The sequence below is a fragment of the Thunnus albacares genome, chromosome 1 (genome assembly GCF_914725855.1).
Source record: "Thunnus albacares chromosome 1, fThuAlb1.1, whole genome shotgun sequence".
NCBI lineage: Eukaryota > Metazoa > Chordata > Actinopteri > Scombriformes > Scombridae > Thunnus > Thunnus albacares.
In genome coordinates, this window is record NC_058106.1 from 3,721,520 (window position 1) to 3,738,223 (window position 16,704).

A 16,704-nucleotide genomic window follows, 5' to 3' on the forward strand; every position below is an offset into this window, starting at 1 on the left:
GAGCTGCTTTCCATTAAGCAGAAGAAGTAGTTTAAGTTTCAGTCATGTGTACCAGCTGTCCAGGTTCTCTTTGGATTTATTAGGTTCAGAAAGCAGACAGCACAGTGTCTGTCAATGATTTCCTTGGACTGTTTCTCTGTTCTAAAGTTAGATTCTTTCTTTTTTGTGTTGAGCTTTGATTTGTTTTAGTCCTGGGATAGAGCAAGTTTACAAGGCACATGGAGAAAGCAGATCTACATGCATGTGTGTTAGGTTTCTTTTCTTTTCTTCTTATCTAAAGTGGCTGTGTTTCTGTCTCCAGGCTGATCAGCGACTGAAGAGGATGATACTCTCCTGAATCTCTCCGCTCACGACCCCCCCACCCCCTTCATCCTCCTCACTGTCCTCTTCCACACACATCGCCTCAGTCATGAACCACACACCCAGCCCCCACCTGTCTGAGGGCGGCAAGTCGGCCGGAGGCGGCCTGCTGTGCAGCCTCGGTCTGGGGTCTGACAGGGGGATCCGCTCCCCGGACAGCCTCACCCATACCCCCAGCCCTACCGGAGGAACCCCCAGCTCCAGCCCTCCACTGCTGCTGTCGCCTGGGCTGGGAGGCCTCGGGCTGGGATCCTTGGGGGCCATGGGCGATGTAGCCGGGGCCGACTGGGAGAGCAGAGAGGAGCTGAGGCTCAGGGAGCTGGAGGAGGCTCGGGCCAGGGCGGCCCAGATGGAGAAGACCATGAGGTGGTGGTCAGACTGCACGGCCAACTGGAGAGAGAAGTGGAGCAAGGTGGGCTGTGTGTTACTATAGTAACGCCTCAAGATATGATGTTTCATAACATACATACCCCCAATTTCATCTTCTTAGCGTTACATGTGATCATTCAATCCATTTTAATTTCTAGTAGAAAGATAATAGCAGCTTTAGATTATGATAAAAATGAAAAAAAGAGATTAAAACAAGAGATTCAAATGATTTAAAATAATCAAATAAATAAATAAATTGTAATTTACTTGCTAGCAGTCTTCCCTGCCTGTTCTGGTGCACTGCTGTGTTTCTTTGTGTGTTACAGCCTCCTGTAGATCAGTGGAATAGTGTGTAACCATTGGCTGGAACATGTATCATGTCAGCTGTGTACTCGTGCATGAGAACTAACAAAACTGGGACCCTGCTCCACAGCCTCCACATAGCGTAACTAATGGTCAAAAACTCTACAGGATACCTTTTAACTGTCTCTTAAAAATCTTCTTCATATAACATCTCATTTGCATGTCTCTCTGCTCCTGGTGAGTAAAGTCTGATGAATATTTTATGGATATTTTTTTTAGGCAACTCAAAGAACTTTGGGTTCAGGAAAAGAATGACTTTTCTCCTCCAGACGTGTGGACTAATTATTTAATAATCCAATAATAATTCAATATTTAACTAAAACCACAATTTTTCCTAAAGTAAAAGGATAAGGCTGATGATATCACATAATCTTTACTCTCAGCAAATCCCATCAAAAGACCCGAACCAACAATGAATTGATCTGTCTGATTATATCTTATTCCTCTGAGTCATAGAGCTCCATTGTTGTTGTATTTTTTGACACACACCTCATCCTGCTGCTGAAAATACACATTAGAGCACTAAATGTGGATTAATCCACCGCTGAAAATAGTCCCCAACAAATACATAATTTCCTCCTGTTTGAGTAATGTTTGATGACATCTACAGTGACCAGCTGTTGTATGAAATAATTGATCCTTTTTTCAAGTTAAACATCGTGTTTGTCAGCTGTTTTTTTAAAGATGTACATCTTCAGTAGGAACCGGTGGGTTTGGGGTTGATTCGATCATCTTCTGTGTTTTACCAGGTTCGTGCGGAGCGTAACCGTGCACGCGACGAAGTCCGTCAGCTGAGGCAGCGGCTGGACACCCTCACCAAGGAACTGACCAGTGTTCGGCGGGAGCGTCAGGAACTGGCCTCAGAGAACGAGACACTACGGCAGGAGGCGCTGCGTCTCCACGGCGACCACGCCACTCCTCTCGCAGCCACCACCACCGCTTCTCCTTCTTCCTCCCCGGCCCACCCGCCTCGCGGTGCTTCTTCCTCCTCCTCTCCATCCATCCCTCCCTCCTCCCCGGCCTCCTCCACCTCCTCCACTCAGGTCCACACTGAATGTAAGCTGGACCGGGTGGCAGAGGGACCGCCTGGGTCTCCAGAACCGGAACCTGTGAGGGACGTGGACTTGGACACAGAAACGATGGGTCAACAAAAGGTGAGTCACTAGTTCACTTTTAGATTAGACTGTTTCATGTCATTGCTTGTGTTATAGATACTCTGTGGTGCTATGGAGCATTGTTTTAATGACCTGGTCTCCACTTTGTTTGTAGCCTGTGATCTGTTAGTACATGCACGAGGGTGCACATGTACGTGCATGAGCACACGGGTAACCTGAAACAGATTCTAGCCAATGGTTTACATTGTTCTGCTGAGAATGAAGGAGACAGCTAGCTAGAAACATGGATATAAACAATACTGGTTTCAAACTATTCAAAAACTCTACTTTGTAAATGTTTTATAAAGAGGGAAATGGATTCAACCTGTTTGTTTTGGCATCAGACTGTGTCTACTGTGTGCCTCTCCCAAGTTCAGAAACTCTGACTTTGTGCAGTTTTTCATAGTTTGTACACGTGTATGAATAAAACCTGGACACAATACTCCTCTAAGTTATATTTACATGTGTATATATGTTTATATTTATATGTGGTCACGTGTAAGTCATTGTTTAAAACCAAGAGAAACAAGCCAAAAGTAGCCACAACTGATGAAATTCTAGTCTGAGTGAAGAATCAGTATGATGGAGAGATACAGAGATGGTTAGAAATGACAAGTTGTGCAGTAGATGTATTAAAATGCAGGCTGATTGTCTTTCTCTGCTTTATTGTGAGGATGTTCATCAGGTACACCTGTGCAATCTAATGCAATCCAACACAACAGCTCTACATGTATCAAGCTTATACATATATGCAGGCAGTGTTTATACTCCACATGTACTGGTGTAATATCATTTCTAGGCTGCAGTGTTCATAATGAAGTACTTCATGCAGTATTGATGTTTGTGAATGTGCTGCGTGTTTCTCCACCAGCAGGTTGTGCCTTTGAGTAAGTGAAAGTTTTATTGTCATGTACACGATCATAAAAATAGAAAATGAATCTAGCAAGTAGATCAAAGTTTGATATGTATAGCACGAAGCAAAAAGTGTTACAACGCTCATGTGCTTGTACCACGTTATATTATATTTGTTACAATCTTCAAAAATGAAATATGTTTATGTTCAGCGTGTGCCTTTGGTCACGACTGTCAAACGTCAGATGGACAAAAAAAACCCCACAGGCCCTGAACTGCATGCTGCAGTGAGTGGTACTTGTGTTAGATCGCTCCTCAAAAGTGTGTGTGTGTGTGTGTGTGTGTGTGTGTGTGTGTGTGTGTTTGAAGAGGGGGGCGTCCTATTTAAGAGACACAAGCAGTGTTGGCACTAGGGTTGATTACTGAACTCAGTACTCATGGGGTATTGACCGAATTACGTTGGTACTACCAAGTACCGATTCATGTTAGATCAATCGGTGCCAAATTTGGGTACCTTGTGGGACTGAGAGTGAGCGCAGCCCTGGAATAAGAAAAAAAACACACATTTACCAACTGAAGCATCTCACAAGGAGGCTCTGACACTGACAGGAGCACCAACCTGCACATACAAAGAGACTTGCCGGATCTATTTTCCCAGCCTGCACAGCAGCTAGCAGCTAGTAAGCATGGCTAACATCGTTAGCATAGCCACGCAGCGCTGTGTGTAGCCCATAGAAAATAAGGCTTAGCCCTGTTGTTTTCGGTTTAACAGCCCACTAATCCTACCTTAAGATATGGATATCCATATGTTTACATATGGTCTCTCTGTAATAACAAAGTAGTATTACATTATTACATATTACTTTGTTATAACAGAAGAGTAAACTATTGAAAAAAGGTATCATTGGGTACTGGTACCAGTATTGGTACCTGAGGGCTGCAGTACTTCTTCTCTGTCAGACTACTGGAGCTTCTTCACAGACACAGAATGGATCTGCTGCCTTGCTCTGGCTCGGTCATACTGACACACAAGACGCACATTAAAAGAATTCCAGCTTGTACTGGATGTTAGCATTAAGTACTATTATGGGCCATATTTTAGCACCATTGCCTTTGTCTCTCTGGATAGCTCTGTGGAGCCCATTTAATGCTGAAAATATAGTGAAACAAACTCCTGGGACTCTTTCAAAATCACATTGAGATTTGTAACAACACAAATGACTGAAGGTGAAGCTGTACAACCTAACCATACTCTGTACAGGGATGGTCCACTATTTCTCACAAGCCCGAGACCACTGCAGGTTAAGCATCAGCAACTCGACAGACCAATGTCACATTCACATCATGGGATAGACTGTAGAGATGGTGAAGAGTCCTATGATTGTGTAATTCATCATGTGAGAGTCAGATACACTGTCCATTGACAATATAACACAATATCCATTACATTTTAGTCTTAATTCACTTGAATGAGGACTGAAGAGTTTCCTGGTTGTAATCATTACTTGGATGTTGACATGAACAGCATTTACAGGTTGGAAACTGGTAATTATGGTTTATCTGATATGACATGAGGGTTGAGGCTAGTTGAGAGGCAGGCCATGAGAATGGACAGGCAGGGTTGTAGATGGTTTTACACAGCAGAGATCACAGCTACAAACTGAGCTGATGATGACTGTAAAACCTAATAGCAAGCTACTTTTTATTCAATAGTAATTTACCAGTAGGAAGTGCTATAGTAGATATACATTGATCACAGAATATGGACAGTAAATCCCAGAAACATGTTTTGGTTTTTCATAGAGACCAATGAAAGAAACCGTCTGACAGACAGCGCTGAGGGACAGAAGCTAGTGGAACAGAGTGTCACATGACCTCATGTTTCTAAACCTTCACCAGGAATGAATGAATAGTTTTAGGAGGTGATGTTTGTTGGATGTCTTATTAGCACAAAGACAAATATGTAGCACTAAAATGAAAATGTTTATAACCCCCCCAATCTCCACCAGACACATTCTGACACGTCCTGGCTGTGTGTCGGCATGCCGGAGACGATCCGCTGTTATTCCAACTGATTATGACATGTGAGTGCAGCATCTCACCTGCAGCTTGCCTATAATTTACTGACAATTGACTTCAAAGATACAGACTTATCTTTATGTACATATAACATTTTAGTTTTTTATGTCACTGTTTTTGTCTTCAAAGGTCTGTGAAGAAGGAGAAGGAATTCTACTGTTTTCCTTCTATGAATACACACTATTCAGGAGACAGATGCAAAATATAGATAGGACGGCCTGTAGTGCAGTGATTAAAGCTCTATATATCTACAGTCAACACACACACAGCTGTTGTCACTCATGTTGCCTGATAAGTCCTCGTCTCAGGGCGAACTGCGTTTGATATTTATGTCCCTGACTTTCCTGTTAGGGTGCGACAACTTACTCTCATTGGTTCATGCAGTTTTGTGTGCATGTATTTCCAGCACAGCTCCTCCTAGCTTCAACCTGGCTGGAGGTGTAATCAGATTAATGAGCCAGTGTAATGGAAAACACCTGTGTTGATGCATGGCCACAAAGTATCTATCGCCACAATGGCACAAAGTAAAAAAAAAATGCAGCAAGGGAACATTTATAAGTACTCAGCTACATTCGCACATAAATCTTGTGTTTGGTGATGACATGAAAAGGTCAGAGATGAACATAAATTGTTCAGGCAGCTCCCGGAGTTCTTTTAAGAGGAGCGACGTCAGCTGCGGGGAGATCCCTCGGTCACTCGCGGTTGGATTTAGCACATGGAGTTTTCTTTTGTCTTTGGTATTATTTCTTTGATTGGTTTGTTTATGCACTGACAGCTGGCTACGCTGAATATTACAAACCTCTGTTGGTCTTCTCAGTCTGTGTAAACATGTCAGTGTTAGCTGACGAGGCTTCACAGCTGGAGTATTAAGCACATGTTGCATTCTACTGCACACTGTATCACTAGCTGTTAGCGTTGTTGCAGTAATAGTAGAATTATATAATAGCAGTAGTTCCTGGAAAGACTGGAATTCTGTCCTGGAAAATGACATGATGATGATGATGATGATGTGATTGTGTTCCAAAAGGTGCAAATACATTATAGTCAGATATAACCTATCCAAGAGGACACAATCCTCCAAACTTAGTTTTTGTCCTTGTAATGTCCTCTCAACAGCAGCCAGTGGAGATCAGTCCCTGTGGTGAGGGATGAGGTAAAGTCAGATGGGATCCCATTTTACTTTTGATCATGACATTGAAAGGTCATTGCTGCTGGCAAGGGCCTGATTACCATTGTGGACATGTCCCCCTCACTTTTTAAAACCCCAACTTTGCCCACCTCACTTTCACATAAGCTAGTATACATCGTTATCCAAGATGTGGCACAATCAGTCTACAGTCTGATTTTCAGTCCACAATTTAAATTTTTATCTGCATAACAAACAAATAAACAAGATTTCCTACCACTTCCCCACACTACACTAAGAAATGAAATATACCATGTAGTCATTTCTGTAAGAGAAAAGCTGTAGTAGCAGTATGAGTGTTAGCAGCAGTAGATTTAGTAGAAGCAGAAGTAGACCATCTGAGATAAACCATACAGATAAACATTGTTACATAAGAAGAAGCACGGCAACAGATGTAACGTGTGTAGTCTAGTGTCTAGCTGAAGCTCTGCTGCAGCCTCAGTCCCTGGTGAGGCTTTTAAATTCAGATAAAACCAGTTATGTATGTATGTATATGTTTACTGTATGTTTGTGTATATATGTATGTTTAGATGGCTGTGTATGTACTGACATTTAAATGTAAGAGTGTGTATGAGAGTGAGTATACATGTATACAGTAAGTGTACTTGTATGTGACCAGTGGATACATACAGTCATTATTCATATATTTGTCATTGTTTAAGCCACAGTTTCACTTGTGTGTTTAAACTTTCAGTTTGTTTATAATGCAGGTGGTAAGGCTTTCCATATCCATCCATAACCATGTTTCCTTTCATCAACGCATTTCTTGTTTTTGTTTTTTGTTGTTCTGTACACCTGTCAGAATATTCATTTTGCTTTATTTACTACTTTGCTAATCGTTTTAGCCATTTTTTTAATGGATAAACTCCAAACATTTGCTGGTTGTAGCTTCGCAAATGTGAGGATTTGAAGCTTACATGCGTCATACGTGATGGTAAACTGAATCTTTGGATTTTGGTCTGTTGATTTGGACAAAACAAGACATGTGAAGACATCACCTTGAGCTCTAAGAAATAAAGACATAATAATTGATTGAGAGAATAAATGAATCCAGAATGAAACTAATCATTAGTTGCAGCCCTACAAGTGTTTTCATCATTGTAAAGATAGGCAGACTATCTCTGCATGACTAGTACAACAGGTCTGGATCTTACTATTAGAACATTCTCTTGCATGAGGCCCATTGTCTCTCTGTCCTCATATGTGCATCAAACTTTAGTTGAGTGTCCAAAAATGACCCCTAAGTCGTTTCTTCCATATCTGTTATAAATCAATGACCCGCTTTTCTGTGTAATAAGAAGCACAGTGAACAGTTGTGGTATGATTCAGTGTTGAGTAGTAGCACTCTGTTGTCCCATCTGATAACATACAGCTTTGACCTCCTGTGTTTTCTCCTCACTCTGGATCTGACTGAGCTACCAGTGCGTGTTTATAGCCGTGGTGGGTCCCTCTGTGTTTCTTGGCAATTGTATACTCTCACCACACACACACACACACACACACACACACACACACACACGCGCGCACGCACGCACACAAGCATACTACGTGTACACCAGCCGTAACCTCATAATGAAGGTGTCTGTGTTAAAATAGCAGTAAGTGAAGATCAGTGTCATTGCCTATCAGACGTGACCTTCAGCTAGTTCAGACTGGGTTTCCGTGGTAACACATCCACACTAATACACAGGCAGAGAAACACACTTTGAGGCTGCGAGCGTTCCAAGTAAACCATGATTATGTGTCTGTCAGTGGCGGCAGCAGAGGTGGTCTTGGAACGTTGGAGAAACTGTTGCTCGCACACAGCACAGCCTCATTTCCTGTCTCCCTCCATTGTTCTGGTTCACACACACACACACACACACACACACACACACACACACACACACACACACACACACTGAGTACTTCCACATGTGGCACAGGCGTGTGGATTGTCTGACAGACATGTGTTACACGCTGGGTCCCTCTGTTGGGGATCACCTGTAATGACAGCAGCTGCATCACAGCTTTGTTTCCAGATATCGAAAGCATCATCAGGCTAAAAAAAAAAGTCTCTTCAGCAACCACAGATATGAAAATAATCCCAAGAAATGTCGCATTTAGCGGATGTGAAAATACTCCAATGATACTTAATGACTTGTAATGACATTTTATGGTGAAGTTCATGCGGCTAAAATAATTCTCAAGTTAATTATGGATTTTTTTAACAGCCTGATGCTGACAATCAGACTCTGTCAGAGGAGACTTTTCAACATTTAAAAAGTATGTCTATCATAATAATCTAAACGTATGGAGTACCATCTCCCAGCCTTCTTCAGTGAGGAGGTCAGAGTCAGGAGCTGATGACCTTTGATCTCTTCCCAGTGGATTGTGTGAGTGCTTTTGGTCTGGTGTGTTTGTAGTGTTCATTCAGCCTCATTCAGGTTCTTCTTTCCAGTCTTTGACAGCTGTAATGTAAAGCTCAATTTAAGTGAGAGAATTAAAGGTACCCTGTGGAGTGTTTTATGAGGAAGGAAGTGCATTCAACACTTTTGTTAGACCTTGGTGATACACACACACTGAGGTACTGTTGTTTCAACATTTATCTCCCTATAAGTATGTGCACCTGTCTGGGTTACTGTCCCTGGAAAGTTGGAAGACTATATTGGTGTGTAATGTCAGACATTTAGTTAGCTAATGTCTAATACTGTGTGTTTGTGTAGGCCTACGTAGTGCACATAGATAAGTAGGATAACGTAATGGAACATATCATGACACAAAGCAGTATAGAGTGTTAGCTAATGTTATTTCACAGATGAAAACAGTTTTTACAGCTGATCTACTGCTTGGTAGCTTGTGTTAAAGATCCTTATGTACAGTCTTAAACCATTTTCTAAAGATCAGACTGCTTTTTTGTTAGTTAGTTGCTCACTTTTTTGAGATTGAAAAGGTGAGATGGAAGACACTGTTTTTGACAGCTGCCTCTGGCTGATCCCTGTCTGTTGCCTGTCAGTCAGTCAGCTGTGATTTTAGAATTTGAATAGTTCACTGCTGTTTAGATGTTGTAATGATAATAGAACAATGAGAGACTAATCGGCTAGTTACTCTGTTTATATTCCTTAAGTGAGAAAATAATATTGAACTAGGATAAACATTTTTTAATCCAATTTTAACATGTGTTGAATTGAACACAATTAGTGTCACAGTTGAATGTGAAAATCACCTCCTTTGCTGAAAGACCTTTAGTATCAGAGCCAGTTAATCCTTGGAGAGGGAGGAGGAAATACAGAATCAGACAGATTAAATGTGCGTTTAAGAACAGATGGCAGCTCTTGGAACATTTTTCATGCACATATAAATATTATGTCATCCACTGATCCAGTCTTCCTCTCAGGGGGGGTCCTGTGTTTAGGGTGTACCAGCAGAGATCTTACAGTGTTGAATGGTTTGTGGTAAGTGCAGACTCCTTTGGGAATACTGAGCCTGCTACAGATTACCATCAGGGGCACAAAATTTTGCCTCACCACAATGTTTAGTTTATCGTGGTTTTTACTAACACCGCAGATATAAATGAGTCCAGCTACAGTTCATCTGATTAGTGCTACTAAAGACGTTTTAACATGTTACGCACCTCTAAAAAGGAATGTAGTGCCAAATAAAATGTTTTCTTTTTCTTAAAGATATCATCATATTAACAAAAATGCATATTAAAATGCATCAAAACATCAAATGCCTGATGTGCATTTCTATCTCCATCCTGTCACTGCAGCACAAAGGAGCTCTGTGCTGCTGCCAGTTAATAAAATGCTCTCATAGCATCCATCATGTTATATTTTTTGTCCTTGGATACCTTTACAACTCTCAGAATTAGATATTTATGAGCAGCATTGTGATTATCTTAAAGAAACACAGTGTTATGAAGCCTGTGGGAGATGGAGATCTCACATTTTACATCTAGCAGATGGTGTGGATGTGTGTACAGGGTGGAGTAATGTTTGGATCTTTACTGTAGTAGTGCCAAAGCAGACAGATTTACTGTGGGGAGCAGGAAAAGCTCAACATTTCCAATTTAATTTCTGTTAAGGCCATTAAATAAAGTGAGATTTGAAAATGTTTGGTCATGAGAACCCACCCATGGGGTTCGGGGTTCTGCTGTGAAAGCAAGTTAGCAGAAATTTTAGATGATCTTCTTGATAAAAAACAGTTTGATTTGCAGCTTTGGTAAGGGGGAACACAGGGAGTGGTGGAGAACAGTGAGGACACAAGAGAAATATTGCTGCAAAAGAGGCCCACATTTCTGTCAACCCTATCAAAAACTGGCAGCTTCGTACTAGTCTGTACAGGAGATGAGGCTAGTTTTGCTGGGACAGAGACTGAAAAGAAGCCTTTATGCCTGCTGATGCTGTTAAGGAGTTATGAAATGTTTGGAGGATAAATGTTTCTCAAAGGATTATGTTAGGGACATGGAATCGGAAACTCATGAGAGTAACCTCTCCCACAGACCACTGTATAGCACAACATTCCACTACAGTTCACTACACCAATGTGATTATGTGATATATCCTCACTGACTCTATGTATCTACAGTATTTGTGTCTAAAACTGCTGAAAAACCTTTGATAAGACTTTGGGACAGACAATAAAGGCGTGCTCACACCAGAAGACTGGGTAAATTGCGCCAGAATCAATTAATCTAATTGAATTGCCGTGATCAGAATTCACTCACAGGGGTGAAGTAAATCTGTTCAAATCTTTTGCATTGAGTTGATGTTGACCAATGGCAAAGTGTCTTGAGGGTGTTGACCTTTTAGGGGATGGAGAGCCAGAGAGTCCAGTTATTGTAGCTTATGAGCTGTATTGCACCATCCAGTTTGATTTAACCTCATCTGCAGGAGTATAAACTGCTCCACTAAAGAGGTGTAGTTTTATACCATTACCAAACAGGCCAATGACTAATACACTAAGTTGCCTGTTTATTAGGTACACATAGCTAAAACAAATATAGCCCTGCAATAAATCCCTTCATGTTGAGTTTTGAAAGATTAGAAACATGTCATTATAAAGGATGACTCAACAGCACCACAAACTACAGCGTCCAAATTGACCAGAAAGCAGTTTCAAAAAAAGCTGAACATGATACCGCTTTATAAGGGTATGATATTACTGCTTTATTGCATTAGACTGCATTAGTTGTAGCTAGGTGTACCCGATAAACTGGTAACTGTATGTGTGCGTGTGTGTCTTGAAAACTTATTGCTAACGAGCTAACAAGCTTGCTAACTGAGAGTAATCTAGCTCACTGAGTTTCTTTCCTTCTTCTACAGCTCTTTATTGAATGAATTGATGCGTAATTCTGACAGCAAAGTGTCAGGTGGGGAATAAACAGCACAGTGTAGAGAAAAAAGGAAGTTTCTCTGAAAGCTACTGTGACTGGCTAGCGCCATTGTGTTCCCAGTTTGATAGTGTGTTAGCTGTTAGCTACACCAGCTACAGAAGTGCACCAACTAACCCTGAGAGTAGTTTCATGTCACCAAGCCTCTAGCAAGAGTAAACCTTTAAGACAATATGATTTTGAGTATCGTCAGATATGTTGCCATACTTTTTATACCATGGTACAGTTGCTATCCCTATCTCTGGATTTACTAGGCCATTGAAGGCAACATTTATAGCATTTTAGCGTTAATGTGATGATGTTTCTTCATTTGAGAGGTATTTATTTTACTGGATTTGCCAAAAACGGACATTTCTGTTTGATCATTTTATCCAATTCAGTTTATCAGCAGATTTTCCTGAAACATTACTCTTTGATTATATATGTCAAGGTTGTGATATGAAATTACTGATACCACGAAAGAGGATTTTGTCCATATTGCTCACACAATGACAAGTTATTAAAAAGTGGCTACATGTGTTATGTGTTACATATCTGTAGATATGTAAAATTTGATGAGCAACTTTGACTACTTTAATATCAAATGCCTTCTTATGATTTGTTCATAAACATTTTTGTTATGTAATGTAATTGCACTGAGGGGAATTAATTAATACATACCATATTAGTTTTTTGTTCCATGTGTCTGGCATCAGTGTCGTACATATTTTCCCATTTAATTTATGTCTCTTTCATTTCTCTTTTCCTTGTTTTGGCCATCATTTCTATTGGTAGCAATTACATCATACTCACCAAGATAATGGCTGAGATTTGTTGAACAAACGCACTTCCTGCTTCAACTTTGACCTGTTGTACTTATTGTAGTTGTTTTTAACCTGGTATTGTGGTCTAATGTTTTCTCCCCCTCTCTCTCTTGCTCTTTCAGGACTTGGAGCTGCTAGAGTCAGTTCTGCATTCAAGGGCCCAGGGCAGTGACGCTCAGGAGGCCTGGGAGAGTCGCAGTGGTAGCGGCAGTATTAACCCGGCTGGCTCACGCTCGTTCTGCGGTCTGAGCCGACAGGAACGCAGCAGGCAGCTGTGGGATGACATGAGCACTGCAGAGGAAGACTCCAGCAAACTCAACGCCCTGCAGCTTCGTCTGGACGAGTCCCAGAAAGTCCTGCTGAAAGAGAGAGAGTAAGAGAGGCACACAATCCTAAACCGTCTGGGCTGTAGCAGAGATATAAAGTATGACATGACAACAGGTGTAGCAGTTCCAGCAAAATTACTGAGACACATCAGATGTTTTCTTATTCAATCAATCAATCTTTAACGAGAGGGAAATTCGGTGGCTTCAATCATAAGAAACAAAAACAGTAACAATAGTCAAACACAGAATGTAGTAAAACACGAACAAGGAAACAGACACAATGCATGCCTTCCTTCTGGGGAAGAATCTCCTGGCAAGCCAGCCTGTCCAGATTACATAACACCCCAAGTCTAAAACATTGCTAGAGTCTAGTTAACAAAAAGTATGGCAACTTTTTAGTCTTTACAACTGGTACCCTGAAATTATGACCAAATGCCAGCAAAGTGCTGAAACATGAGTGTCGTGAGTGTCGGAAAAGAGGAGAATAGATTTGTTTATACCTGAAGCCAGGCCTTGTCACACTCAGTACTAACATATTCCATCCTCTGCCGTGAAATACAAAAATCTGTTTCCATGGATGGCTCGTCACGTGTTCATTTCTAATAATAAAGCTCAAACAGTATGAAGTATGGTGTACTGGAATCATGACGAAGGACTGACGCAGATAATAACATTTCATTAGTGATTTCCAGGATACAGTGTGTCCCTGCTGAACTGCACAGGCTTTCTTGTGAGATTGCATAATGTGAAATATCCATTTTGAAAACATTTGCTGACTCACATAATAAGCCACTCAAGCACTAGAGCAGTATGATGTATGAAATTCACTAATGTGTGTTGTGTCTTCCTGTTATCCCCAGAGACAAGCTCGCTCTGAGTAGGAGCATTGAGAGGCTGGAGGCTGAACTCAGTCAGTGGAAACTTAAATATGAGGAGCTCAGCAAGAGCAAACAGGAGGCCCTCAAACAGGTGAGACCTCCATGTGGTCACTTCTACTTCCTCACCTGGCAGAAGGGTCACCTAGATGTTGGTCTGACAAATTATCATCCACCAACAATATCAACTGGTAGTGTTTGATCAAATAAGGCAACTCTGTCAACTTTCTGTGCCTTAATGTTGCGGGCAAGTGAAGGATTTGCTTTTCAGTTGAGATAAAAGGTCAGACTAGTGTCAGTTAGGTGTGTCAGACTGAGATATCTCAACTATTGAATTGATTGCCATGATTGATTGAATTGATTGTGTACAGACGCTCATGGGTCCCAGACACGGTATCCTACTGACTTTAGTGAGCGCCACCATGAGGTCCACATTTGTGGTTTTGAGTGTCAACAACTATTGGATGGATTGCAGTGAAATTGGGACAGACGTTTGTGTTCCTCTCAGGATGAACTGTAATTAATTAGTGATCCATTAAGGTTTCATCTAGTGCCTTCATCAAGTCAAAATTTTAATTTGTCCAATTTTTTGGTTTATGACCAGCAAAACTAATCACATTCCCATCAGCCTCTGCTTGTGTTTGGTGCTATTAGCAAATGTTAGTATGTATTTTACAGCATAACTCAACAGTATGCTAACACACTATGGTTGAACATGGTAAATATCAGTATGTTAGCATTTGTCATTAAGGTGTTAGCATGCTGATATTAGCATTTAGCAGATGTATTACTATGCAGCAAAACAAGGGATCTTTTTTTATCTCACTGATTCTTTTTCCTTGTCAAAACCTGGCTCCAATATCACCCATAATGCAATTCAACTTGATTCATTCAACTGTACAGATTGTGTTATGCTAGTAGCAGCTAATGTAGCCTGGAGCTGCTAGCCTCCAGCAGAGACTTCACACCCCCAGATTTGTTTCATTTAGTCTTCAACCCCAACTGAAGCTGACTCAAGTGACATTACTTATGGCAATTTATCAGATTTCACATAGCTCCCTCTGGAGGCACAGTTTTTTCACATATGCAGTTGCACTCCTCAACACCTGGAAACACGCTTTGATGTGTGAAATCTGTGGAGTTCCACCTCAATACAAACATAACATTTCCTCCTATCTCATTGCTTGTCTTGATAAATTCTTTATAATGTATATTTCCACAGCACTAAATCCATAAGTACAAAATGGCGTACTCACCATTCTGCTGCTTTTTTTCAACAGAAATACCGTTTTCATTCACCAATTATTACCATTTCTATCACTATTAACTTACCATTAATGAAACTGAACACTTCCTGTGGATATTTCCTTGTATGTCTGACAGTAGCTTAACAGAAATCGATAACAGGAAATAACTAGTGAATGGAAACAGTATTTCTGCAGCACAGTAGTATAACATGAAGGAATTAGTGCTGTAATTTTATGCTGAATTTTAAATGTGAGCTAATTGAGTAACTCTACCCCTTCGATGTTTTTTTACCAGACCAGCCTTTATTTGTGCAGAGTTTATTTGCAATTTACAGTTCCATGCCATGTTCCTGCCAGGGATCAATAATTACACTACATAAATTTCATGACTCGAGGAAGCATGAATCTCACTGAACCCCTTTAAATCTCACTGATAACTCTGCTGCACTAGATAGTATATAAAAATACACCTGAACACAACTAAAAGTGATTATGCCAAGCCAAAAAAGTGAACTATAAAATATTCTCCTGAACAAGTCCTCTAACTAGAAAAGACTGAACTCACCAGCAGTGACTGAAATTCTTTAACACCTCCAACCAGATACTATTCTACTTTTCCTCTACTTTTCCAACCTTAAACATTGATCAGGTTGGGTTTGATTTTATTGGTTTCAGGGATTTGGACTGTGCTTCTTAAACAAATCTGAATCAAACCTAAAACTGTAGCTGGCAGTGGGGTAGCAGCTCATCAAACATAGAGGACTTTTTACTGTATGTCTCTGGTTTCTGAGAGTCATGCAGCACAGAAAGACATGTTGCAAGTGACATTATACATATTGAACACATGACTGTGTACATCCTTCCCAGATCAACAGCAGACTTGGCAGAGGCACGAAAAGAGACAAAAACATTGAAAGTAGTGACACTGATGAGGGAAATCTATCCAACTCAAGTACACATTGCACAAAATATCATAGAAAACTATGAGGTGGGCTGTATTTCAGTCAGTTTTCATGCAGTAATACAAATATTGTTGTTTGGACTGTTTGTTAAAAAAAGAAGGAATTTGAAGACATCACCTTGGACTCTGGTAAATTATAAAGTGCATTTTAAAAATATTTTCTGACATTTTATAGACTAAACAACTAATTGATTGACTGAGAGAACAATCTACAAATGAATCAATAATGAAAATAATTGTTGGTTGCAACCCTACAAAGAACTGTGTTTCTGCTGCCAGGTTCTACCATTGGAATCAAACACACAAAGAAAGGTTCCCTTATTAAAACATAACTCAGGAGGTCTCAGAGGAAGTCATTAGAGATGAAGGTTATTTCTCTAAAAATATCATATAACAAGCAATTAATCATAGTCTCACCCAAATCACATTTTTAAAAAAGTATTTTCTCTACAAGGAGATTGTTAAACATAACTTTTGGTTCAATTCTGCTTTACAGAAGGTTTTAAACTATATTATTTTTTATGAGATGGTATATTCATAAACCAAACATCAATACACCATATCCACCGTAAAAATGTTCCAGTTAAAAATCGTAACTGTTACTGACTGTTCACAAGTTTAATAAAAATGAGATAACACAACATAACAGCCTAGTAGCATAGAAAAGATTATGCTTAGATATAAAGATTGTATAGAGGTATATTATTATACAGACAGTAAAGCAGTTCTCTAGTTCTGAAGTATGGTGTAAAAGT

At 40.3% G+C, this 16,704-nt stretch overlaps 1 protein-coding gene across 1 annotated transcript in view; it reads left to right on the forward strand.

Annotated features, from left to right (window-relative positions):
• Nucleotides 1-16,704, forward strand: part of ccdc102a (coiled-coil domain containing 102A) — an 84,393-nt gene that overhangs the window by 41,418 nt on the left and 26,271 nt on the right. Inside the window, exons 2-5 of the mRNA XM_044352218.1 lie at nt 302-772; nt 1,842-2,246; nt 12,663-12,913; nt 13,727-13,835. Coding sequence (XP_044208153.1) covers nt 410-772; nt 1,842-2,246; nt 12,663-12,913; nt 13,727-13,835 — 1,128 coding nt within the window. The 5' untranslated portion in view covers nt 302-409. The remainder of the gene's footprint in view (nt 1-301; nt 773-1,841; nt 2,247-12,662; nt 12,914-13,726; nt 13,836-16,704) is intronic.